Source organism: Gopherus evgoodei, chromosome 10, assembly GCF_007399415.2.
Source record: "Gopherus evgoodei ecotype Sinaloan lineage chromosome 10, rGopEvg1_v1.p, whole genome shotgun sequence".
NCBI classification, from domain to species: Eukaryota; Metazoa; Chordata; order Testudines; family Testudinidae; genus Gopherus; species Gopherus evgoodei.
This window is the reverse complement of record NC_044331.1, coordinates 45,560,199-45,585,487: the sequence shown is the minus strand read 5'-3', so window position 1 is coordinate 45,585,487 and position 25,289 is coordinate 45,560,199. Positions and strand designations below refer to the sequence as shown.

The 25,289-nt window shown below is 43.9% G+C and overlaps 2 protein-coding genes across 2 annotated transcripts in view; one reads left to right on the top strand and one right to left on the bottom strand.

Moving 5' to 3' along the window:
• Positions 1-7,770, top strand: part of NPTN (neuroplastin) — a 49,969-nt gene extending 42,199 nt beyond the window's left edge. Inside the window, exons 8-9 of the mRNA XM_030578289.1 lie at positions 6,478-6,554; positions 7,160-7,770. Of these exons, the coding sequence (XP_030434149.1) occupies positions 6,478-6,538 (61 nt within the window). The 3' untranslated portion in view covers positions 6,539-6,554; positions 7,160-7,770. The remainder of the gene's footprint in view (positions 1-6,477; positions 6,555-7,159) is intronic.
• Positions 1-25,289, bottom strand: part of REC114 (REC114 meiotic recombination protein) — a 107,332-nt gene that overhangs the window by 11,147 nt on the left and 70,896 nt on the right. Inside the window, exons 5-6 of the mRNA XM_030578288.1 lie at positions 16,849-16,932; positions 8,261-8,446 (exon numbers count right to left, since the gene is read on the bottom strand). Of these exons, the coding sequence (XP_030434148.1) occupies positions 8,282-8,446; positions 16,849-16,932 (249 nt within the window). The 3' untranslated portion in view covers positions 8,261-8,281. The remainder of the gene's footprint in view (positions 1-8,260; positions 8,447-16,848; positions 16,933-25,289) is intronic.

Below are 25,289 nucleotides of genomic sequence, written 5' to 3'. Positions count from 1 at the left end.
CACGGCGTGCACGTTCGTCGGAAGATTTTTACCCTAGCAAAACTCGGTGGGTCGGCTGGGTCACCCCCTGGAGTGGTGCCGTTATGGCACCGGATATATACTCCTGCTGACCCAACAGCCCTTCAGTTCCTTCTTACCGCCCGTGACGGTCGTTGGAACTGTGGAGCGCGGCTTTGCTGATCTCCACGTCCCTAGCTACTCGTAGTTCTTTGCTGTTTATTGTGTTGTATAGTTTGAGTTCTTGTAGTTATAGTTAGTATTAGTTGTTGTATTTATAGTTAGTGTATATAGTTTAAGGGGGATCAGGGATTAGCCCCTTTCCTCCACCCTGGTATGGGCTCATGCCCAAGGCACCGGGATTCAAACCGTGCTCGGCGTACCAAAAGCCGATGCCAATAGGGGATCCCCATGACTCCTGCCTCAAGTGCCTAGGGGAATCCCACCTTACCAATAAGTGCCACATCTGCAAGTCATTTAAACCAAGGGCGAAGAAGGAGCGGGACTTTCGATTGAAACAGCTCCTCATGGAGTCGGCACTTAATCCTGCAGCATCAGTACCGAGCACCCAACAGACTGCTTCTGTAAGGAGCACCCCTTCGGTCCCAGACCACTCTGGTACCAAGAAGGAGCCCCAGCACCGACCCTTACTGGCACCGACATCTGCTCGGCACCGCTCCCTGTCCCCAAGACCCAGGAAGCAACATAGTGCTACAGCTGCTTCAGCTCCACAGAAGGAGCGCTCTTTGAAGACGAATCGTCCGGCGCCGTCATCTGCCGCGGCACCTTCGACTGTGGCACCGCCAGTTGCGGCTCCGCCAAGCGCGGCATCGTCGATTCTGGTCCCACAAGGGCCGTTGAGTCTGGTGCCTCACAGTTACCCACCTCATGCTGTGGTTCAGCTTGCCCTCCCTTCTACACCGGAGACCTTCTCCACGGCAAGGGAGCTCATCACCATGACGGAGTTGGCACGGCCTCAACCCCCGGCACCGCCGGTGCAGGTCATACAATCCATTGGGAAACCGGCCCTAGTAAGGCCACCTTCCGTTGGTCCAACTGAGAGACGTCATTCAAGATCACAGTCTCACAGACGCTCTCGATCATGCCATTCCCGCTCCCGGCGCTGCTCGCAGTCCCAGCACCGCTCTCCATCGCGGCACCGTTCGCACTCGCGGCACCGTTCGACATCTCATTCACCGGCCAGATACTCCCAGTACCGATCTGACTCACAGCATCGCTCTCGGCACCGTATATCCTGCAGTAGCTCCAGACGAAGGGACTCGAGATCCCGGTCGACCTCTCGACACCGCTACGGTCGCAGGTCCCAGTCTCGTTCGCGGTACCATTATAGCTGCCAGTACCACCCCGGGATCGAGCATCCAGAACAGTGGTGCCCTCCCAGGGTCTACTGGCACTGCCGTGGCCATCGAGACACACATCAGTGTCATCGCAGGCTGGTAGCGCATCCTGTCCTCAGGAGCGTGACTCTGACGTCCCCAGCCATATATTTTCAGAGAGCCAGAGCCACGAGCAAGGGCTTCATCACTGGAGATACGCCTCATCGTCACTCCTGATGCCAGAGTTCTGGCTTCTTCTGGACACCGTGGGCATTCCACCAAGCCCAAGGTGCTCCATCAGTAGCTCCACGGTCGGCCCCATCAGAACACTGGGTACCAGAGGCGACAGTAAGCCGTCCCTCCCCATGGACACGGATGAGGCTCCGATACCATCTGCAGACACCCAGGTCTCACCTGATGCAGATGACGCTTCTCAAGTACAGGAGCTCCCACAAGATCCCCTGGTCCTGGGCCTCTCCTCTTCCTCCTCGCCAGACGAGGTGGTGGCGGGAACATCCTCCTCAGGCCCCCCACCAATTGATCTCAGGGCCCATCAAGACCTTTTGAGACGACTAGCTCAGAATATGAACTTACAGGTGGAGGAGGTCCCTGAAATAGAGGACCCTGTCGTGGACATCCTATCGGGTGATGCACCTACTAGAGTGGCTCTTCCGTTTATGCGCACCATACAGGCAAATGCGGACACCATTTGGCAATCCCCAGCCTCGATTCCACCTACAGCCAGGGGAGTAGAGAGAGAAAATATATGGTCCCCTCAAAGGGGTATGAATATCTCCACATTCACCCTCCTTGCTCTTTAGTAGTGCAATTGGTGAACGAAAGGGAGCGTCATGGCCAGCCAGTCCTGGCTCCTAAGTCGAGGGAGGCTAGGCGCATGGACCTCCTATGCTGCAAAATATACTTGGCTGGGGGCCTCCAACTTAGGGTGGCAAACCAACAAGCCCTCCTAAGTAGATATAGCTTTAACACGTGGGTGTCCTTGGGGAAGTTTACGGAGCTTCTTCCCCAGGAGTCCCATCAAGAATTTACAGCCCTACTTGAGGAGGGTAAAAAGATAGCAAGAACCTCCCTCCAAGCCTCTCTGGATGCAGCGGACTCTGCAGCCAGAACTCTGGCGTCAGGAGTGACGATGAGGCGTATCTCCTGGCTCCAGGTATCAGGCCTTCCTCCTGAATTACAACAAACTATTCAGGACTTGCCCTTCAAAGGCCAGGGCCTGTTCTCAGATAAGACTGACCCCAGATTGCAAAGTCTGAAGGACAATCGCGTTATAATGCGCTCGCTGGGTATGCACACACCAGTGACCCAACGCAGGACCTTCTGGCCCCAGCCACACCGTCCCTATGCTCAGTCTAGGCCATGTCAGGACTTTAGCAGAAGGCATGGTCGAGGGAATCGTCAGAGGCAATCTGGCCCCCAAGGAGGTCAAAATCAGGCACCCTCTAAACCACCAGCAGGGCCCAAGCAGAACTTTTGATGGGACGCCCGAGGACGGCCCACCAGTTGCTTTACCGGATCCTTCTCCTCCCTTTTTCAACCGCCTCTCCCAATTCCTCCCTGCCTGGTCCCAGCTAACTTCAGATCGTTGGGTCCTGCGCACGGTGGAAGTGGGACACCACCTCCAGTTTATTTCAACCCCGCCTTCTCACCCTCCCTCCCCGTCCCTCTTCAGGGACCCTTCTCACAAGCAATTCCTCTTACAAGAGGTCCAGTCGCTCCTAGCTATGGGAGCCTTAGAGGAGGTACCAAAAGACATGAGGGGCAAGGGGTTTTATTCCCGATATTTCCTAATCCCCAAGGCAAAGGGAGGTCTACGACCAATCCTAGACCTGCAAGAACTCAACAAATTCATGATAAAGCTGACGTTCCGCATGGTAACCCTGGGGATCATTATCCCGTCCCTGGATCCAGGAGACTGGTATGCCGCCCTCGATATGAAGGATGCATATTTCCACATCGCAATTAACCCACCACACAGACGGTACCTCTATTTTGTGGTCAACCATCAACACTTTCAGTTCACTGTACTTCCATTTGGCCTTTCTACGGCTCCGCGTGTTCACAAAATGCATGGCTGTAGTCGCCGTCTCCCTCCGGCGTCGTCGGGTACACATCTATCCGTATCTCGATGATTGGCTCATTCAAGCGACCTCCCAGTTACAGGTGTCAGAGCACCTGTGCATCGTCAAAGACCTCTTCAGGAGCCTAGGCCTGAAGATCAACACAGAGAAGTCTACTCTGACACCCATGCAGAGAATAGACTTCATCGGAGCAGTTCTGGACTCCAGTCTGGCCAGAGCCTGCCTCCCACAGTCGCATTTTCAAGCAATGGCTACAATTATTCAAGGTCTTCAAACCTTCTCGACAATGTCGGGGCGCACCTGCCTCAGCCTAGTAGGTCACATGGCCTCCTGCACCTTCGTGACCAAACAAGCCAGGCTACGCCTCCGCCCCTTTCAAACCTGGCTTGCTTCAATATACCAACCACGCAGAGACAGCCTGGACTCGGTGCTCACTATTCCCTGGAAGGTTCTGGGCTCCCTAACCTGGTGGCTAAACCCCACTTTAGTCTGTGCAGGAATGCCATTCCACCCACCGCAACCCTCAATGGCCCTATCCACAGACGCGTCATCTCTGGGTTGGGGTGCCCACCTCGAGGGCCTTCGCACTCAAAGCCTCTGGTCACCTCAAGAGCTGGCCTTACACATCAATGTGCAGGAGCTGAGAGCGGTCCGTCTAGCATGCCAGGTGGTTTGAGAGCATCTCCAAGGCTGTTGTGTATCAGTGTTCACGGACAATACAACGGCCATGTTTTACATAAACAAGCAGGGCGGAGCATGCTCCTCCCTCCTTTGTCAAGAAGCCTTCCAACTCTGGGACTTTTTCATAGCCCACTCGATTGATTTGATAGCGTCTTTTCTCCCAGGAGTCCAGAACACTCTGGCGGATCACCTCAGCAGATCCTTCGTGTCTCACGAGTGGTCGATTTGTCCAGACGTCATCCATTCTGTTTTCCGGAAGTGGGGGTTTCCCCACATAGACCTCTTTGTCTCCCGCGAGAACAGGAAACGCCAGGTGTTCTGCTCCTTCCAGGGATGCTCCCTGGGCTCTCTCTCAGACGCATTCCTGATCCCGTGGAAGAGGCACCTACTCTACGCCTTCCTACCGTTTCCGCTCGTTCACAGAGTCCTACTCAAGCTCCGCAGGGACAGCACCCATCTGATCCTGATTGCTCCAGTGTGGCCGAGGCAGCACTGGTACACCATGTTGTTCATCCTCTCAGTGGCAGACCTGATTTCCCTGCTACTCTGGCCGGAGCTCATAACACAGGACTTTGGCAGGCTTCACCATCCGGACCTGCAGTCTCTTCATCTCACAACAGGGTTGCTGCGTGGTTGAGCCAGTCTGAGTTGCGTTGCTCTGCCTCGATCCAACAGGTGCTCTTGGACAGTAGAAAGCCTTCCACTAGGATGACATATCTGGCCAAGTGGAAGCATTTCTCCTGCTAGTGCGCTCAGCGTAACTCAGTCCCCAGGCAGGTGTCCATTCCTACTGTCCTGGACTACCTCTGGTCCCTGAAAGAACAGGGCCTAGCGGTCTCTTCCGTAAGGGTGCATCTGGCAGCCATCTCCGCCTTCCACCCAGGGAAAAATGGCCGATCAATCTTCTCTCACCTTATAGTTTCAAGGTTCCTCATGAGATTGGAACGTTTGTACCCTCAAGTCAGGCGCCCAACCCCGACCTGGAATCTCAACCTGGTGCTAGCCAAGCTTATAGGTGCTCCTTTCGAACCACTAGCCACCTGCTCGCTGCTGTACCTTTCCTGGAAGACAGCCTTCCTCATCGCTATTACTTCAGCAAGACGAGTATCTGAGCTTCGGGCCTTGACAGCGGACCCCCGGTATATGGTATTCCATAAGGACAAGGTACAGCTGCGACCAGAGCCCTCCTTCCTCCCTAAGGTGGTGTCTGCCTTTCATGTCAATCAAGACATCTTCCTTCCAGTCTTTTTCCCGAAGCTGCACTCATCGCGTCGGGAACAACAACTGCACTCCTTAAGACGTGCACAGGGCTCTGACCTTTTATATCGAGAGAACAAAACCCTTTCGAAGGTCGCCTCAGCTCTTTGTAGCGGTGACAGACCAGATGAAAGGCCTGCCAGTCTCATCCCAATGAATTTCAACTTGGGTAATGTCCTGCATCCATACCTGCTATGATCTGGCTCATGTTCCGGCTAGCCACCTCACCACCCATTCTACTCGGGCTCAAGCTTCATCTGCCGCCTTCCTGGCCCATGTTCCCATCCAGGAAATATGTCGGGCAGCTACCTGATCATCGATTCACACCTTTGCCTCACATTACGTATTGGTTCAACAGTCCAGAGATGATGCAGCATTTAGCTCAGCAGTTTTGCATTCTGCAACATCTCACGCCGACCCCACCGCCTAGGTAAGGCTTGGGAATCACCTAATTGGAATCAATATGAGCAAGCACTCAAAGAAGAAAAGACGGTTACTCACCTTTGTAACTGTTGTTCTTCAAGATGTGTTGCTCATATCCATTCCAAACCCGCCCTCCTTCCCCTCTGTCGGAGTAGCCAGCAAGAAGGAACTGAAGGGCCGTTGGGTCGGCAGGGGTATATATCCAGCGCCATAATGGCGCCACTCCAGGGGGCGACCCAGCCGACCCACCAAGTGTTGCTAGGGTAAAAATCTTCCAACGGATATGCACGTGGCGCACGCACACCTAATCGGAATGGATATGAGCAACACATCTCGAAGAACAACAGTTACAAAGGTGAGTAACCGTCTTTTCACAAGATTATTCAAGACAGAAGAACTCTCCTGGCCCTTACCTTGAATGACTTAAGAGAGACATAGTGGGTGAGGTAACCTCTTTTATTACATCAGCTTCTGTTGGTGCGCTCTGTGTAAGCTTGAAAGCTTGTCTCTCTCACCAACAGAAGCTGGTCCAATAAAATATATTAACTCGCCCACTTTGTCTCTGTAATATCCTAGGACTAGCATGGCTACAACACTGCATATTGTGAGTGACTTGTCTCTTAACCATGCTGCTGTTACATTTTCAACAATTTTGATGTGACTTTTTTTTCTCTCTAAAGGAAAAGCAATTCTACAAACAATCACAAAGATAAAAACTTACGCCAGAGAAACACAAATTAAAAATAATGCGTATAATGTAAGTATGACTTTTTTTAGACGTTTAAAATATTCTTACTATTTAAGCACTTCTGTTCTTTCATTAAGGTGAACTAAAAATGTAAGGAATAATCAACAAATAATACTGATCGAACAAGCCATGTGTAGGTATTTCAGTGACTTGCAAAGTTATCTGAAACTGTTCTGAATAAAGCATCATTTCTATTGAACTCTTCCATACACTACTTGGGTAGTGTATCCTTTTCAGGATTTTTATAAAACATTCCTGCCATAATAGCCTAGGCTCAGTAATTAGTGCATATTCACACAGCTCTAGTCAAATTCTAACATGATTCTTACCTGTGCAACACTTACAGCTTTAGCAGCAAAGTAAGTCCACAGACACACACAGATGCACAGACACACTTTCTGCGGATTTTATACCATAAAAGTAAATTTGCTTTCTGGGTGTAAGCAGTTCCAGGATACGGTATGAAACTGATGTTTTTAGGTTGAAACAACAGGCAAGCCTTTATCTTAATAGCAAATCGGACAGCAGTTTTATTATGTGCATTATGGTATACTGTAATCAGGGTGGCATTAATCATTGACTAATATCTGTTCTCAATTCTTTTTTTTCCATAGAGCTTTAAGTTTCTGAGAGACTGATGGCAATATAACCTGCTAAATTAATGGTTGGAACTCTTGGTTCTAGAACTCCAGTTCTATTTGATTTTTCCTTTCAAGTGAGCAACAATATGACTGTCTAAAAAAGCATGCCTTATTTAGCCTGTCCTGTAAGGATGACGTACCCAGACACATTTTAACAATGCTTCAGTGTAGAAGGTGTAAACTATTTTGGGCTTGATGTGCTGTGAATGTTGCTTTTTTCCCTTAAGGTATTTAAACATTAGAAGTAAAGTCAAATCATGCATGCGCCATTTTTTACTTTCTTAATGTAGCTGTTAAATTGGCAAAGCTCTAAAATGCACTGCTGCCATCTAGTGATAACTTTTTGTAAAGTACAGCAAAACCTAAAAATATATACAGTATATATTTATATTTTTTGGGAAGAGGAAAACCAAAATACAGTAAGTGTTTCATTTTTAAGCTGCTGATATTCATTCCTTATATTGTATGTCTGAGAGATGAGAGAATTATACTGTTCTGGTACTTAAAGAGGAGTAATATAAATTGAAATTATTTTAAGGGCTTAACCTATATAGAAAGATTTGGGTGTCCTGTAATCAAAGACTTTAAAAGCTGGAACAGTCCAACAAGTGGTGATGAATTGTAGTACAAACTTCAGTTTATATATATATGTGTGTGTGATTGCTTTTTAAGTGTGGTGGTGTTTTTTTTTGTTAAATCATGTAAATTCTCAAATCCTTTTGCACTGATGTGTTCAACATATTCTTGTACATTCAATTCAGGCAACTTTTATAATTTACTTTTTTGTTTTAAATGATGTTGAAATGTTACAGCATGGTGATAGTCTATGCAACTAGTAATACTTTTCAGTTTTACACTGTAATTTCTCATGTTCATTTAAAGATTGATTGTAGAATTACAGATCTAACAGGGTTCTCATGCCGTGCATAATTGTAGATGCATGAACTTGTGTTCTGTGTATTTGTTGAAGTGCAATGATGTATAAAAAGTGGATTCACCTGTTTTTAAAAATAAAACACTGACCAAAAAAACCCCAGACTTTCTCAAATTTGTATCTACTCTACTTGTTATTACCTGAAATGTATTAACATTTCCTCAACCTTCTGTCAGTTTTTTCAACTCCTTCTCCACTTCTTCCACAAATGCTGGGAAGTTCTGATCCATGAGACATAGGCGAATAAAAGGTCCTAATTCTTCAGCACTCCACACGGAATGCTGATATGCAAGGGGGAGTGCAAATGTTGATGACTTCAGCACAGACTGCAAAAGCAAAGGCAAAGGTGATTTTATTTAAGGTACATTTCATCGTCAGTGCAATTGAGTGTGTTTTTAAAGTAGCATTCATAGATTCACAGAAATGCTTGTTTTACTACACATGCATACTAAAAATCTACATGGCACCTGTTCATTACAAGTATGACAGTCCAACTAGGTCAGATCTTCCTTTTATGTTACTTGCTAACATGTTAAAAAAAGACAAATCTACAGTTTTTGCTTGCTATGGCCTAACATCTAAACACTAGCCTGTTTCAGATGTAGTCACCGTTTTAAAGTATTTTACAAACAATAGCATTTAATATATGTTTGACCTCTGCACACAAGAAAAGATACTTGCATCCTTTTCCTTCATGGAAACAGTCTTTCTCTGATCTCTTTCCAATCTCTTTTCCCTAAGTCACGAACTTAAAAATTAGGAAATGCCAATTTTACAGTTGCAACCTTATTTCTGCCACCTGTATGTCCATCCTGTATCTTGAATGAGGCAAGGATTCTATTCTTATCTCTTGCAGAGCTTGCCAGGCCAATTTGCGGCAGCCTCATCAGCAAAGTGCACAGCCTTCAGACCACTATCAAATCTGGTCAGAGGGTAGTCATAAGTGAGGTGTGACATAATGTGTTTTTGGCCCTAGTTGCATGTGGGGATCCTCATGCTAGCCCTAATTGTGAAGGCTGGCTGCATGTTGACCCTGGCCCCTTCTAAATCGATTCAGAAGTGCCTGTGAGCAGTGTGGTCAGGTCCATTATAAGAGACTGGTTTCTGACATCAGCTGCAGACCATTCTACATTGATGTTGCAGAAAAATCTGGGCAGGGCAAATGGGCCTCCAAACAGGTGCCTCCATGACTAGTGCACACCTGGATGGTCAAAGAGGTTGATGTATACTGCTAGGCTCAGGTTTGCCCTGATCTTCTCAATCATTCTGGCTGCAGCATCCTCACAACAGATATCTGGGAGTGATGTTGCTTAAGACAGGGAGCACAGTACTGATGTGGGTCGATAGTCCAAGTTATGGTGCACAGGGTTGAGTGTAGTTGTGTGTCAGCCAATTTGAGATGAATGGAGCCATTATTAGCACAGCATTCTGCTGCAGAGTAACAGAGGGCTAATATGGAGGATCAGAGTTTTAAGTATTTGCTCCCTATAAAGTGCTAGCCAATTTGCTTAGAAGGCTTTTATGCATCCTCACCTTAGCAGCAGTTTTCCTCAGGGGTTAAGATATGTGAGACATCTATCTAGGTTTTCTTTGAGGTTGAGTGAGTGGGATTCATGTTTCAAGTGACGTCCACTGAGAAAGATATTTAATTCCTGGCCTGCTCTGGTGTTGTAAACATGGAATACACTCAAAACTGTTTTAGTCACACTGGGCTGTAAATGCCAGTGACCTTGCTTGGATGTCTACGCAAATGCTATCATTTGCATACAGGAGAACGCAGTACTGGGTGAGTGGAATGTCATTCGTGTACAGGTTGAAAAGCATTGGTGCCAGCAGAGCCTTGAGGTAGGACCGTTGGTTTGTCTCTTCCATTGGTAACTCTGTTTCCCATGTGCATTTGAAAACATCTGTTGCAGAAGAGGTACCCTTTCAGGAGTCTGATTTGTCTTGCGTTCCCCCAAGTTACATCTCACTTAAAAACTACTTGCTTACAAAATTAGACATAAAAACAGAAGTGTCACAGCACACTATGACTGAAAAAATTGTTTACCTCCTCATTTTTACCATATAAATATCGTTCTTCCATTGTACAGTGTATGGTATATAGAGCAGTATAAACAAGTCATTGTCTGTATAAAATTTTAGTTTGTACTGACTTCGCTGTTGCTTTTTATGTAGCCTGTTGTAAAACTAGGCAAATATCTAGATGCACTGATGTACCCCTTGGAAAACTGCTATACTCCAAGGGGAACGTGTACTCCTTGTTGCTAAACACTGTGCCAGACCATGTCATATGCTGCTGTCAGGTCTAGAAATATAGCTCCCGTCTCCAGGTTCTTCTGGAAAACTGTTTTTGATTAACGTTTTCAAAGCTAGCACTTGATCACAGGTACTCCAAACTCTCAGAAAACTTTCTTGCTTGACACAGAGTACTGACTCCACTAGGAGTCTATGCATTCTAGATTCTATGGGGGAAAAGTGTAATTATATGATTCTGTACTATCAGTGCATGTGTACAAGGGTGTAAGATGAAGGCTGCCTGGCAAGCCATAAATCTGGCATTTTCTTGACTCTGCAGCCGAAATATCGTCTCAACAGCTTTTTTTTTTCAAGATAACTTCTTTTAAAAAAGCCTAGCACAAGTTACAACAGTAATAATGCCAAACAAAAAATCATATAACATCAACAGGATTTGAACTATACAGCTGGCAACAGAAGGCAACTGCTATTCCTGGAAGGGCTCAGAGAGGAAATAATCAGCAACTGGCACTACATGCTGCATTGGAGGGCACAGGCCCACCTCCCACCAGCAGGAGATGAGGGCTCCTGTCCCATGTGGTGATGGGGAGAGTGGGACCATGTGTCAGGTCTAGGAAGGGGTATGAAAGAGAGAGCTCCCAAGATTCCCTGTGCTGTTACTATTTTGGCAGTGGTGTGACCCCGGCTGTTTTAAATGTTCATGTTCAATTATTTTGGGATGCTGCCAAAAATTCCTGAGGAACGCAAGTCACTGTGGGGGAAAATGGCAATTTGAACATTTACATCTCAATCAAATGGGAACAGATTTTCCTGGGGCAAAGAAAAGACACTTCTGTCCCCGGAGCTTTCTAAACTGCAAGTGCCTGTTGCAAACAATACAGGTGCTAGAACTTTTCAGGTATCTTTTATAATGGATAATATGCAACCTAAATACCAGGGTCATTGCCAGCATCCTCTCTAATGAAGTAAGGACAGGCAGGGGGAAAATGGGGGTTGTGTTGTATTATTTATACACCAGGAATGTATTCACTTCTTCTGAGTTCCTGATGGAGGTAAGAGGCAGAACACTTGAAAGTCTGTGTGTGAAGATAAAAGGGTCTAAGTTGGTGGATGAGGAATTTCTAGAACAAATGCAGAAATAGCCAAAACCCAAGAGCTGCTAGCCAAGGGGAATTTTACCCCAATAGCTGTTTGACCAGTAATATTGCAAAACACAAAACATCCACTAAGTTCTTGGAATGTACTGGGGATAACTTGTTTCAGAAGGTGAGGGAGGCAGCCATTTAATACTTGATTGTGACTAACGAGGAAATTGGTTGAAAATCTGAAGGTAGGAGGCAACTTGGGTGAAAGTGATCGTGAAATGATATAATAATATAATCTAAGAAATGAAGGAGAGAAGACAGAAAAATAAAAAGACACAGGCTTAAAAAAAAAAAAAACTTGAATAAACTCACAACTGGTAAGTAAGGTCCCATAGGAAGAAAATCTAAAGGGAAAAAGGAGTTCAGGAGAGCTGTTAGTTTCCCAAAGAGAGATTAAAAGCACAATAGCAATCTATCCTGATGAAAAGAATAAGAGGCCTGTATGACTCCATCAGGAGCTCTTTAATTGATCTTGGATTACCACCAGATAGGTCTGCTCAATGGTCTGCGGGGAGATGTTGGATGGCATGGGAACTGAGTTACTGCAGAGAATTCCTTCTTGGGTGCTGGCTGGTGACTCTTTCCCACATGCTCAGGGTTTAGCTGATCGCCATATTTGGGGTCGGGAAGGAATTTTCCTCCAGGGCGGATTGGCAGGGGCCCTGGAAGTTTTTCGCCTTCCCCTGCAGCGTGGGGCACGGGTCGCTTGCTGGTGGTTTCTCTGCAGCTTGAGGTCTTCAAACCAATTTTGAAGATTTCAATAACTCGATCCTGGGATAGGGGGTGTTATAAAATTGAATGGGTGGGGTTCTGTGGCCTGCCTTGTGCAGGAGGTCAGACTAGATGATCAGATTGGTCCCTTCTGACCTATGAGTCTATGACCTGATAATCAAAAAGGAATCTTACAAAATGTGGAACTATGGATGAATTGCTAAGGATGAATACAAAAGAACAGCACAAGCATGTAGGGACTAAATCAAAAAGTCTAAGGCACAAAATGAGTTACACCTGCAAGAGACATAAAAGGTAATATGAGGTCCTATAAATATATTAGGAGTCAGAGCCAAAGGAAAGTGCAGATCTACTACTTAATAGGGAAGGACAGCTCAAGTGTTTAATGCCTATTTTGCTTCAGTCTCCACTAAAAAGGTTAATTGTGATCAGATGCTTATCACATTTAATAGTAATAACAAGGGGGAAGGATCAGGAGCTAAAATAGGTGAAGAACAGGTTAAAGAATATTTACCCTAATTTACTTACACAACTAGGTGAAGCAATCTTTAAAAAGGGGAACAAAAGGGACCTGGGGAATTAGACCACTCAGCCCAACTCTGATATCTGGAAAGGCATTGGAATAAATCACTAAACAAACAGTTTGTATGGACCTAAAGGATAAATGGGTTATAAGCAATAGCCAACATGAATCTATCTAGAACCAGACATGCCAAACCAACCTAATTTCCTTTTTTGACATGATTACTGGCATAGTGGATGGAGGGAAGCAGTAGACATGACATACCTTGATTTTGGTAAAGCTTTTTTGACCCAGACCCACATGGCATTTTCATAGGCAAACTAGGGAAATGTAGTCTAGATCCGCGTTCACAAACTATGGGGCAGGCCTCCCACGGGAGGCACGAGCTGTGTGCTTTGTCAGCCCTGAGTGGCTGGAGCTCATGCAGAAGGACATGCATATCCAGGACATGCATAACCCAGGCTCAGGATCTCCTTCCCTTCCCTCCAAACTCCTCACCTGGAGGCAGTGGGGTGGCAGCAGCAGTGCAGAAGTAAGGGTGGTAATGGGGCACTAAGTCTGCTGTGAAAAGTGATATTGAATATCACTTTTCACATTGCGATCCTTATTTCTGTGCTACTTCCAGTGTGGTGCTGCCTTCAGAGGTGGGTGGCAGTATATATACTTTGGGAGGGGCACGTGAATGACTACAGACACAAAGAAGGGAGGCCTGATCAAGTAAGTTTGAGAACATTGGTCTAGATGAAATTACTATAAGGTGGTTACATAAGTGGTTACATAATTAGTTGAAAGACCATATTAAAATAAGTTATTAATGTTTGTGTTCAAACTAGGAGGATGTATCTAGTGGGGTCTTTCTAGAGTCTGTCAGTACTATTCAATTAGTTGGATAATGGAATGGAGAATATACCTGTGAAATCTGTAGATGACACCAAGATGGGAGGAGTTGCAAGCACCTTGGAGGACAGGATTAGAATTAAAAACAACCTTGACAAATTGGAGAACCGGTCTGAAATTGACAAGATTAAATTCAATAAAGACAAGTGCAAAATACTACACTCGGAAAAGAAAAATCAAATGCACAACTACAAAAGGGGGAATAACTGGCAAGGTGGTAGTACTGCTGAAAAATAACTGGGCGTTCTAGTAGATCAGAAATTAGGTGAGTCGTCAATATGATGCAGTTGTGAAAAAGGTTAATATTCCAAATTGTATTAAGAGGAGTCTGGTATGTGAGACACAAGAAGTAATTGTTCTGCTTTGGCATTTGTAGAGTCTCAGATGGAGTACTGTGATCAGTTTTTAAGAAAGATGTGAACAAGCCAGAGTGAGTCAAAAGGAGAATTACAAAAATAAAAGGTTTAGAAAACCTGACCTGTGCGCTAAGGTTAAAAAAAACTAGGCATGTTTTAGTCTTGAGAAAAAAATGACTGAATGGGGACCTGATAAATCTTCAGATATGTTAAGGGCTGTTGTGAGGAGGATGGTTCTCCATGTCCACTGAAGGTACGACAAGAAGTAATGGGCGTAATCTGCCCCTTACTAAAGCTGAGATTTAGGTTAGATATTAGGAAAAGCTATCTAACTATAAGGGTAGTTAAGTTCTGGAATAGGCTTCCAAAGGCAATTGTGGAATCCCCATCAGTGGAGGTTTTTAAAGAACCAGTTAGAGCAACACCTCTCAGGAATGGTGTTGGTAGACTTGGTCCTGTCACTTACAGCCACATGCACTAAGACAACTCCTCATGTCCCTTCCAGCCTGACATTTCTATGATTCTATGAAGTCTCTTACAGCGAGCTCTCCACAGATCAGCTAGTAGGAGATGCTGCAACTTGTGCCATTGTTCTCTGAATCCTCTACTCTCAAGACCAAAGATAAGGAAAATAAGAATCCAGATTTGCTCTTGCATAGCAGTACAATAAGCTGCTCCCATCATTGGACTATAACATTTAAATAAGAAAGTGCTTCATTTCAAGGGGTTTAAAAAAACAACTAAATCTTTTTTTCCATGGGAAGGATTCTCCAAAGAATGTTCACTGCTGCAGTATTCTCATTCTCTGGTTTTGTGCTCCTAGTGCGAGAGAGAGCAGATTTTCTCCTAATTCTAAGACTCAAACCTCTGAGATAAAGGCTGCTAGCACAAAACATCCCACCTGGTTAGTTGTGGCAACAACTGTCACACCTGCTGAAATGTGGTAATCTCAAAGCACACACTGAAAGAGGCCTTTCTGAAGTCTAAGTCCAGAGCAAAATAAAGTGGCTGAACAAGAGACTCTACGATTCTATAAAATGCAGTAGAGTTGGAAAACAAAGCCAAAAATTGGAAAGGTCTTGCTGGTCAGCAGCCATGTGGCCCAAAGTGCCAAAGGTGAGGAACCTCCTTATATGAGTAGACAATACATTAACAGCTGACTCGAAGGCATACAAACCAGTAAACGATTATTTGACTGCTTGATACAATCTGGATGGACATAGAAAAACAGTTGTTGTTCCAAAAGGGAGATCATTACCTGGTATAGTCAAGTAAGAGCCATCTAAAAGTTCAATTGTAGTAATGGCTGCAGTGTGTAACTACTGTGTATGTAACGAGAAAAGTTTCATTAATTGCTACTGCCCTGCTACCAAAAAGCTTTGACCTGGAGCAGGTATTATAAATCTCAGACACACGTGTGATTAGAGTAGCATGATATATATATTTTTTTTAAGTTTAGTCTGTGTTTAGACTATTTTGAGAGCCCATGTAGTTAGTAAGAGTGTAATGCAGGAGCTGGTGAGGGGGAGAAGATGGTCAGAGGAGTGTGTGTCTGGTGCATTGGAGTTCAGAGCCATGTAATAGAGCTGACCTTCAGCTTGCCTCCACCCCATGCTGCACAGGCATATATAGCCGTCTACAACACATCTACTGCCTCTAATCTACCACATCAAGGCAACTTCCACAGCAGACTCCATTCTGCTTTCGGAATTCATGGCTCTAACTGAGATTGACATTGAGAAAGAAGCAGTGGCCTGCTTCCAACTGTCACCTTAAGGAGTGGCCAGTGGCCACATTCTTCCCTCTGATACTACAGATGACAAATTAGCATTAGACTTTAGCATTGATGGAAGTACTGTATTCTGTAGTTTGCAAACAGACCAGTACGCAGGTGAGGAACAGCCTGTGCGCTATATCTAGGCTGTGACATATTTGAGGCCCAGATGCCATTCACCTAATGCAAAATCTCCACTTTAAACAAAAAAAAAAAAAAAGTTTTTAGGGTTCGTGGTTGCAAAAACAACCTTCCAAACATGAACAGACACTAACCCATGCATTGATGTCTATGGGAATCAATAGCTTTGAGAGGGGTGAACTCCTAGGCTCCTATTAATGTCACTGAACTATCAACTCTAAAGCCAATGACTTCTAGGGATAGTTTTACTATTCTACAGCCCTTCACATGGGCAGTAGAAATAGGGTAAAAGGGCAGAAGTGAAGCCCACAGGGAATTGGGAGTTACTGCTAGAAAGAAACTGTAGAGGGAAGACAGAGAAACAAGGGCCAAGAATAATAGTGCCATATTGTCTTACTGATACTGAATGTGATAAGGTACTCAACCAATAACAAAATATAGTTAACATAAACATGCCATTCTACCTTGTTCTTTAAACTTTCCATTCATAACAGCTGCAGTTCTCGATCAAGGTTAGTATGTGTTCCTGAATTTATACACCAGCCCAGAGCTGATAAGTAAAAATTGGAATTTGTCTCAGCACACTAAATTGGGTTAAGTGCATCTAATATTTGGGCAAGTTTTCTTTCTAGCCATTAGGGCCTGAATGTTAATTACAGTGAAAGCTCAGGTTGTGCAGGCAAGTCCATGGCTACTCAACAGCAGACACACAAGGTCCTGCCCTTTTCTCAATATATGGTCTTTGTGTGCTTCTGTCTTGATGTCTGCAGGTTACTGTTTCACTGAACAAGCTGGTACATCATCAACATAGGAAAAACATAATATCACCCAGCCTACCACAAACTGTCTCTCCCTGACAGAGAAATGCAGTGTCTTATCACAGGACAGTGTTTGACTCTACCTGTGCTAGCTCTGTCACGGATCTCTGTCTCTCTGGAAAGCTTCTGCATGACTGGGCTGGAGGCTTATCTATAATGTGACTTGGCTGGAAAGGATCAAAACAGAATTTAAATTAATAAGGATCAGTTCAATCAGTGCAATAAGGACAAATGAAAAGTATTTTGCTTAGGAAGGAACAATCAGTTGCACACATACAAAATGGGAAATGACTGCCTAGGAAGGAGTACTGGAGAAAGGAATCTGGGGTCATAGTGGACCATAAGCTAGATATGAGTCAACAGTGTAACACCATAGCAAAAAAAGCAAACATCAGTTGTGGATTTGATTTATATCTCTTAATCATGATTTAAATCACTAGTCAGGAAGTCAATTTAATCATGGATTTCTACTTAAAAGTGCATTCTTGTTCATTGTTCTAAGGGGGAGGGGGATAGCTCAGTGGTTTTAGCATTGGCCTGCCAAACCTAGGATTGTGAGTTCAATCCATGAGGGCAGGAGGCACTTAGAGAACTGCAGCAAAAATCAGTACTTGGTCCTGCTAGTAAAGGCAGGGGGCTGGACTCCATGACCTTTCAGTTCCATGAGACAGGCATATCTCCATATATTTAAACCTTAATACATATTCTTCACAACTCAGAGATAGGTATAGGTTTCATTTTTAGAAGGAACACACTATACATTTTTAAGGTGATTTATTTTGAAAACTTTTCAGATTCGTTTTACAGCTATATCAGAAAATGAATTGGTTATTTCATTTACCAAAGGTAATTGAAGCAAATATTTATGAAGTCACTGGGAGGTGAACTATCTCCAATTCAACAGATTAATCAGTAATATTTTGAGGATTTTTTTGCCATGCTCTATTAGGAGAACATCACCAGACAGGCATTTAAATTGTTTTATTTAACTAAAACAACATTATGTATTCTGGATTTTTTTCTTCAACAGAAAACATACAATATTTTAACAAAACAAGCATATGATTTTTGAGTTTAGTTAAACATTCAAGTTTTCTAAAATCAGATTTGTTTTTGCTAAAATTGTTTTTAACTAAAATAGTTAAATGAAATATTAAAAAAAAACCCTCAAATTAAATTGACAGCCAGGTCAACATGAGAAACTTAAAATATTGGCTTCTGCAGCTAACTCAGTTGTCATCACCTTCACTTTCCTGTTTGTTTATAATCTGGAAAAGAAAAACAAGCTTTTTTGATTTTTCAGGTCCCAAATGATTTCTCAATTTGGAATGAATTAGTCCAAAGGAAGAAGCTATTCTTTCTACACCAGCAGAAGAAGCTATTGCTGTTAAAAGTGAGATTATCACTTCAACAGTCTCTGAGTCCAAGTGCTTAAGTGACTTCCACCAGTTCACTGGTGTGACTTCCTCTAAAACATCTTCAGCAAACATATATTTCTTAAATGGTTCACCCTTAGCTCTGAAGTTTATTATAGTTGGCATTATGGAGGGATGATTGCTGGATGCCCATGTCATAACCAACTCCTTTTCTTCAGCAGTTAAAAGTTTGACCCTGGTACCACGTATTGAGAATATTTGCAAGAAAATGAGCTGGAGACAGTGCTTGTCCTATTTGTTTTTTTAATGCTTGTAATTTAACTCTGTCATTGCATATTTCTCTTTTTTAAGATCACTCGGTTCCTTCCAAATCTCAGCAGCATCAGCAATAAAACCGCTATTTCCCTGCATTTTGTTCAAGACTACAGAAATAGGCTTCAGGGTACTCAGCAGATGTTCAACATTTCTCTTAAGCCCAATGCTGAGAACTTTGGCTGTGTCAGTGTCATCTATTTTTTCACAAACTGTCATCCGATTAGGTCAGTTCTTGATATAGTGCTCAAAACAGTCCACTACTGAGTTCCATCGCACGTCTTGTGGGAACGTTAGCTTGGTTCCTTCCACTTTATTCAGAGCAGCTGCTGCAAAGTGGTTGTTATGGAAGTATTTTGCAATTTCAACATTAGCCTTTATTTCTGGAACACTGAAGCCTTTGGCTAGGAGGCTCATCAAATGAGCACTGCAATGGCATGTTATTAGCTTGGGACTCTCTTCACTCTCTTCTAAATAATTTCTTCTCATCTTGGATACATTTGCAGCATTATCTGTGACCAATTTTTCCACAGTTTGTTATAGCTTTTACTGCTACTTCTTGTAAGTATTCTGTGGGTGCATTTCCTGATGTATCAATTGTTTCTGTAAGGAAGACATTCCCTTCTGTTGTCACACAAGCACATACAACAGGATCATTGTGGACATTGCTTCATGCATCAAGACAATTTTACCCTCTAGACCTTTTTGCACACTGCTCAATTTCTCTTTCATACACTTTATCCAGCAATTTGCTTGCAACATCTGCTCTGTTGGGTGGACTGTATCCTGGTCTTAATGACTGAACCATGTTAATAAAGTGTGGGTTCTCAATCATACGGAAAGGAGAGTCTGTTGCATAAAGAAACTGGGCAATTTTTTCATCAATTACCTATTTTTGTAATTTGTTGGTTCTTATCACAAACTTATCTATGGTTGTTTCTGGATGATGGAGATTTTTTTTCTTTTTGGTACAGGTGATATACTGTGGCTATGTGACATATATGATGTGACTGAATCACTATCATTGGCAGATAACTCCGAAACTATAGAAAATGATGGTGATCTTGAAGGTGGATAGTCTTCAGAATCCCGTATGTTGAGAATGGATTCTTCTAAACAAAATAAGTCAATGCAGTTATTTAATTATTACCATACTGCTCATTTAGTAGTACTGATTGCATTCACTGGCACTCAGTACTACTAAAGGTGAAATTGTAAAAGGAAGATCTGCCTATCTTAGCTATTTATTTTTTATCACAACTTCATTTGAAATGATAGTATCATAGAGTAACAACTATAGTATTTGCTCAAACATGAGAATTCAAGAATAGTCCAGAAGGAAGACAAGCAGTCCTTAAGAAAGAAGTATGAAATAAAAAAGTTTACCACCGGAAGATCCTGAATGTTCAGACATGTTCCTTTCATCATCTTCAACGCAGCTTCCTCCTGAGAAGGAACACTTCTTATGATGATGTTTCATTTGGGCAACCAGGCCTTGCATTTCTTTGTTGCACTGTTTGCATTTTGCACACATGCCTGTCTTACCCACAGGTAGAGGAACTTTATTAAAATATTCCCAAACTGGGTCTCTTTTACAGCCTGCTGCCATTATAGGTTTTTCCCTTCTAGTGAGAGAATGGTATGGTAGATCTCAAATCAATGAAGGCTACACTCAGAAAGACCTCGAGACTTGGAATATGCTGTTCAAACCGTTTCACTTTTGTTTCTACTGCCTGTCCCTCCCTTTTCACATTTATCTCCAGACTTCTCCTTGTCCAGATCTATTCTGCCTCAACAGTCTTCTATTCATTGAACTTTTTAAAACTTTTCACTTTTAGAGAGAGGTACGGGATTGACTCTGTGTACACAAATTTGCAGAGGGACAATAGGGTTGAGGTCTGTTATTTCTCACCTCTATATAGTATTTATTTACTTATTTAAAACATTTTTGCTGTTAACAAGCATGTTATCTCTGGAGACACAAATCCAGAGTTTGAGAACTGCAAAACTAAGCATCTCTGATGGTATCTTCTAGACTGAGCACTGAGTCCCATTGAGTAGATAGAAAGATTAACCTAAATAATCTATACAGAAGCCTCTGGAACCCTGTAAAATTGGGTCCATAATCCATGAAAAATTGGAACTAATTTACAAAACTTTTCTTAAATATTATGTGAATATAATAATAGAGGTATACCCATCTCCTAGAACTGGAAGGGACCCTGAAGGGTCATTGAGTCCAGCCCCCTACCTTCACTAGCAGGACCAAGTACTGATTTTGCTGCAGATCCCTAAGTGGCCTCCTCAAGGATGGAACTCATAATCCTGGGTTTAGCAGGCCAATGCTCAAACCACTGAGCTATCCCTCCCCCTGAATAGATTGTCTCATACTATAGAATTAGAATTTACAATCCCTATTCCATGATGAGATATCTTTGAGCTAAAATCAATCGTAATTAAAACTATCTTTAGACTGGCTTTTTTCCTCAAAAAGCATTTTATCAAAAAATAATCTGATTTAAATTAAAAAAAAATCATTTTTTTTAAATCATTGATTATTTTTTCTCTGTCATGCTGTGTCTCTTCCCTCCATTCATGCTGCCTGGTAGAGTGTGAGGCTACATTAACAACAATGTGTTAACTTTTGAGGGCTCAGCCAAGTTCTAGTTCATCATTTAGCAGTAAGGCATTCCCTGGGAAATATCCCACCCTCTTCCACTGTCTGACTCCACCACCTCAACCAAGCTCCACAATCATCATTGCTGTGTACAGTATTAAATTGTTTAAAACTTATACTTGTGTGTGTGTGTATAGTCTTTTGTCTGGTGAAAAAAATTTACATTAATTCTTCTGGGGAAATTGGATTTGCTTAACATCGTTTAGTTTAAAGTGGCATTTTTCCGGAACATAACTACAACGTTAAGTGAGGAGTTACTGTACTAATGCGAGAAGTATGGGGAATAAGCAGGAAGAACTTGAAATGCTAGTTAATAAACACAACTATGACATAGTTGGCATCGCAGAGACTTGGTGGGATAATACACATGACTAGAATATTGGTATAGAAGGGTATGGCTTACTCAGGAAGGACAGGCAGGGAAAAAAGGGAGGAGGTGTTGCCTTATATATTAAAAACGTATACACTTGGACCGAGGTCGAGATGGATATAGGCGACAGACTTGTTGAAAGTCTCTGGGTAAGAATAAAAGGGATAAAAAACCAGGATGATGCCATGATAGGGGTCCACATAACCAAGAAGAAGTGGATGAGTAAGGCCCTAGCAAATTCATGATCCATTTTGGTTAATTTCACAGTCATAGGATTTTAGAAATTGTAAATTTCATGATTTCACCTATTTAAATCTGAAATTTCATGGTGTTGAAATTGTAGAGGTTCTGACCCAAAAAGGAATTTTGGAGGGGTTGCAAAGTTATTGTGGGGGGGGGGTTTGCGGTACTGCTACCCTTACATCTGTGCTCCTGCTGGCGGCTGCGCTGCCTTCAGAGCTGGACAGATGGAGAGTGGTGGCTGCTGGCTGGGAGCCCGGCTCTGAAGGCAGAGCTGCCGCCCGCAGCAGCGCAGAAGTAAGGATGGTATGGTATGGTATTACCACCCTTACTTCTAGGCTGCTGTTTGCAGAGTTGGGCCCTCACTCAGCAGCCACCTCTCTCCGGCCGCCCAGCTCTGAAGGCAGAAGCAAGGGTAGTATGGTATGGTATTGCCACAGGATGCTGCCTTCAGAGATGGGCACCTGGCCAACAGCCACCACTCTTTGGCCACCCAGCGTTGAAGGCAACACGGAAGTAAGGGTGACAATACCACAACCCTCCTAAAATAACCTTGCAACCCCCACTGCAACTCACTTTTGGATCAGGACCCCAATTTGAGAAACACTGGTCTCCTTCCACAAAATCTGTATAGTGGAGGGTAAAAGTGCACAAAAGACTTCACAGAGGAGACCAGAGTTCACAGTCCATGATGCGTTTTTCATGGCTATGAGTTTGGTAGGGACCTATGGATGATGCTTTTTTTAAGCAACTAACAAAATCATCAAAAGCAAGGACTTGGTGGTGATTGGGGACTTCAACTACCCAGACATCTGTTGGAAAATAACACAGCAGGACACAGATTATCCAACAAGTTCTTGGAATGTATTGGTGACAATATTTTATTTCAAAAAGTAGAGAAAGCTACTAGGGGAGAGGTTGTTCTAGATTTGATTTTGACAAATAGGGAGGAACTGGCTGAGAATTTGAAAGTGGAAGGCAGCTTAGGTGAAAGTGATCATGAAATGGTAGAGAGGAACGATAGGAGGGAAAACAGCACAATAAAAATAATGGATTTAAAGAAGGCAGACTCTAGAAAACTCAGGGAGTTAGATAAGATTCCAAGGACGCAGTGTGCTCTGAGGAGGAGGTGAAGCAGGGCTGGGAAGAAGCAGGGAAAGGGTAGGAGTTTGGGGGAAGGAGGTGGAGTGGGCGGGCCTGGGGCAGAGCCAGGGTTGAGCGCTCCCCCCCCCCCCCGCCCGGGGAAAGTCAGTACCTGTGCTTGCACAGTAGGGGAAGCTGCTGCTGCTCAAGTTGTTTCCTAGCCTACACTGACACCTTCAGCCTCCTTGCCTGCCTCATTGTCTGCAGTGGGCTGTGACTGTGTAGGGTAAGACGGGGGCACCTCCCTACTACAGTACAGTATGGTTCAGTATGTATGTTTGTAAACACACACCATGTGCACGCTAACCCCCCTCCCTGTTCCCCAGCGATTCACTGTCACTTTATGGCCCAGCTGCCGCCCTGCTTGGGAATAGGGCAATATACGAAGTGCTTGAGAGGACACCAGTTGCCTGCAAAGCAGCTGCAGGGGATGCATAGCAGCAGCCCTGCCTTGCTGCCTTGCGGCTGAATAAACAATGTTCCAGCTGCTCACCGCACTTCGCTGGAGGCGGGTAAGAACACAGGGGGTGGCAGCCTGCCCAAAGCAAGTTACAGTAATAGTGTTCCAAAGCCTGTTTTGCTGTAGCAAGAGGGAGAAGCAGCACAGAGATGCACAGAACCCATGAAAGTCTGTGAAATCCACGGGAGTTTTGTCATTCACTTTAATGCCAGCAGCATCTCTCAGCCCTGCATGCACACAGCAGGGAGGGGCGCAGCCCTGCAGCAAACGTTATTTTCCTCCTCTTACTACATTGGCTGCAATGTTGCCTGGGTGCTGAGTGCATGGTTACTAGGGGAAATACAGCAGGGCCAGTTTTCCACGGCACCCTGGAAGACAGGCCTTTGGTCCTCCAGGTGAAAGTAAGAACCTACAAGAAAGTAATAACCTCCATAACTAGTCCTAGCCTAAACCCACAGGGCTTCCAGTAGGGGAGCAGATTACCATGAAGAATGACATAGGTTATCCAAATTCTTTCCCTTGCAATAGTTGACTGATGCTGCATGACCTCGGCCACTCCAGGCTGAAGGGAGTGAAGAGTAGCACATGCATGCGCTGTTTGGAGTCAGACATCACGAGTCAAAAACATTCAGCAAGTGATAGTGGAGTGCCTAGCAGTAGCAGTACCACTAGCACCAAGAAAACCAGGAAAACCATTAACATGGGTTCTAAATTAGACATTTTAAAGCATTTTGATGCAGGTGAGCGTGCGATAGACATTGGCATCACTCTAGGTCTTACTCTGACCACTGTGAGAACAATTCGGAATAATGCCGACAAGATCAGGGCTAGTACTGGGTGTGTAACACCACTTAGTGCTACTACAATAAGTTGATCAAGAAGTAGTTTGCTGGAAAACATGGAGCATCATCTCTCACTGTGGATAGAGGACCAAAACCAGCGGAACATATCTTTAAGTTTGCTTGTGATACAAGGTAAGGCAAAAAGTTTGTATGATAATTTGAAGAGAGACCAAGGTGAAGGATCACAGACAGAGACTTTCACAGCAAGTCAGGGATGGTTTGATCGGTTCAAGAGGCGCTTCCACTTGCATAACACCAAGATGTCTGGTGAGGCAGCTAATGCTGATACCCCGACTATCTCAAGAAAATAATTGAGGAAGGTGGCTATTCCCCTAAACAAGTCTTCAATGTCAATGAAACGGGCCTGTAATGGAAGAGGATGCCTGAGCGGATTTACATTTCCCGAGAGAAGGCAGTGCCTGGATTTAAAGCAGCTAAAGACTGTCTAACCTTGCTTCTAGGTGGTAATGCTGCCAGAGATATGAAGGTGAAATTGCTGACAGTGTACCATGCGCTCTCAAGGGATTTTCAAAAGGAACACCTTCTGGACATTTGGTGATCCAATAAGAAGGCATGGATAACTCGAGCTATTTTTTCAGAATGGCTGACTCTCTATGTCATCCCTGCATGAAAGGAATACTGTGCCAAGGAAAATCTTGATTTCAAGATTTTATTGCTTATTGATAATGCATTGGCTCATCCAATCAACCTGGATGACTTGTGCGAAAACATCAAAGTTGTCTTTCTGCCACCTAACACCACATCACTCATCCAACCCAGGGACCAAGGAATCATCACTGCATTTAACGCATATTACTTACACCGTACTTTCAACCAGCTCATCAGAGGCACTGATGGGAAAGGCAAACCTATGATTTGGCAATTTTGGCGTGACTACACCATTCTGAAGTGCATCAATAACTTTGTTACTCAGGCATGCATGAATGGTGTGTGAGGGAAGTTGTGGCCTGAATGTGTCAATGACTTAAAAGGATTTATAGATGTAGTCCCCGCTATGAAGAAAAATATCCTTGGCTTGGCCAAGAAAGCAGGTTTTGATGAGGTGGAAGAAGCCAATGTTATACAACTTCTGCAATCACATGG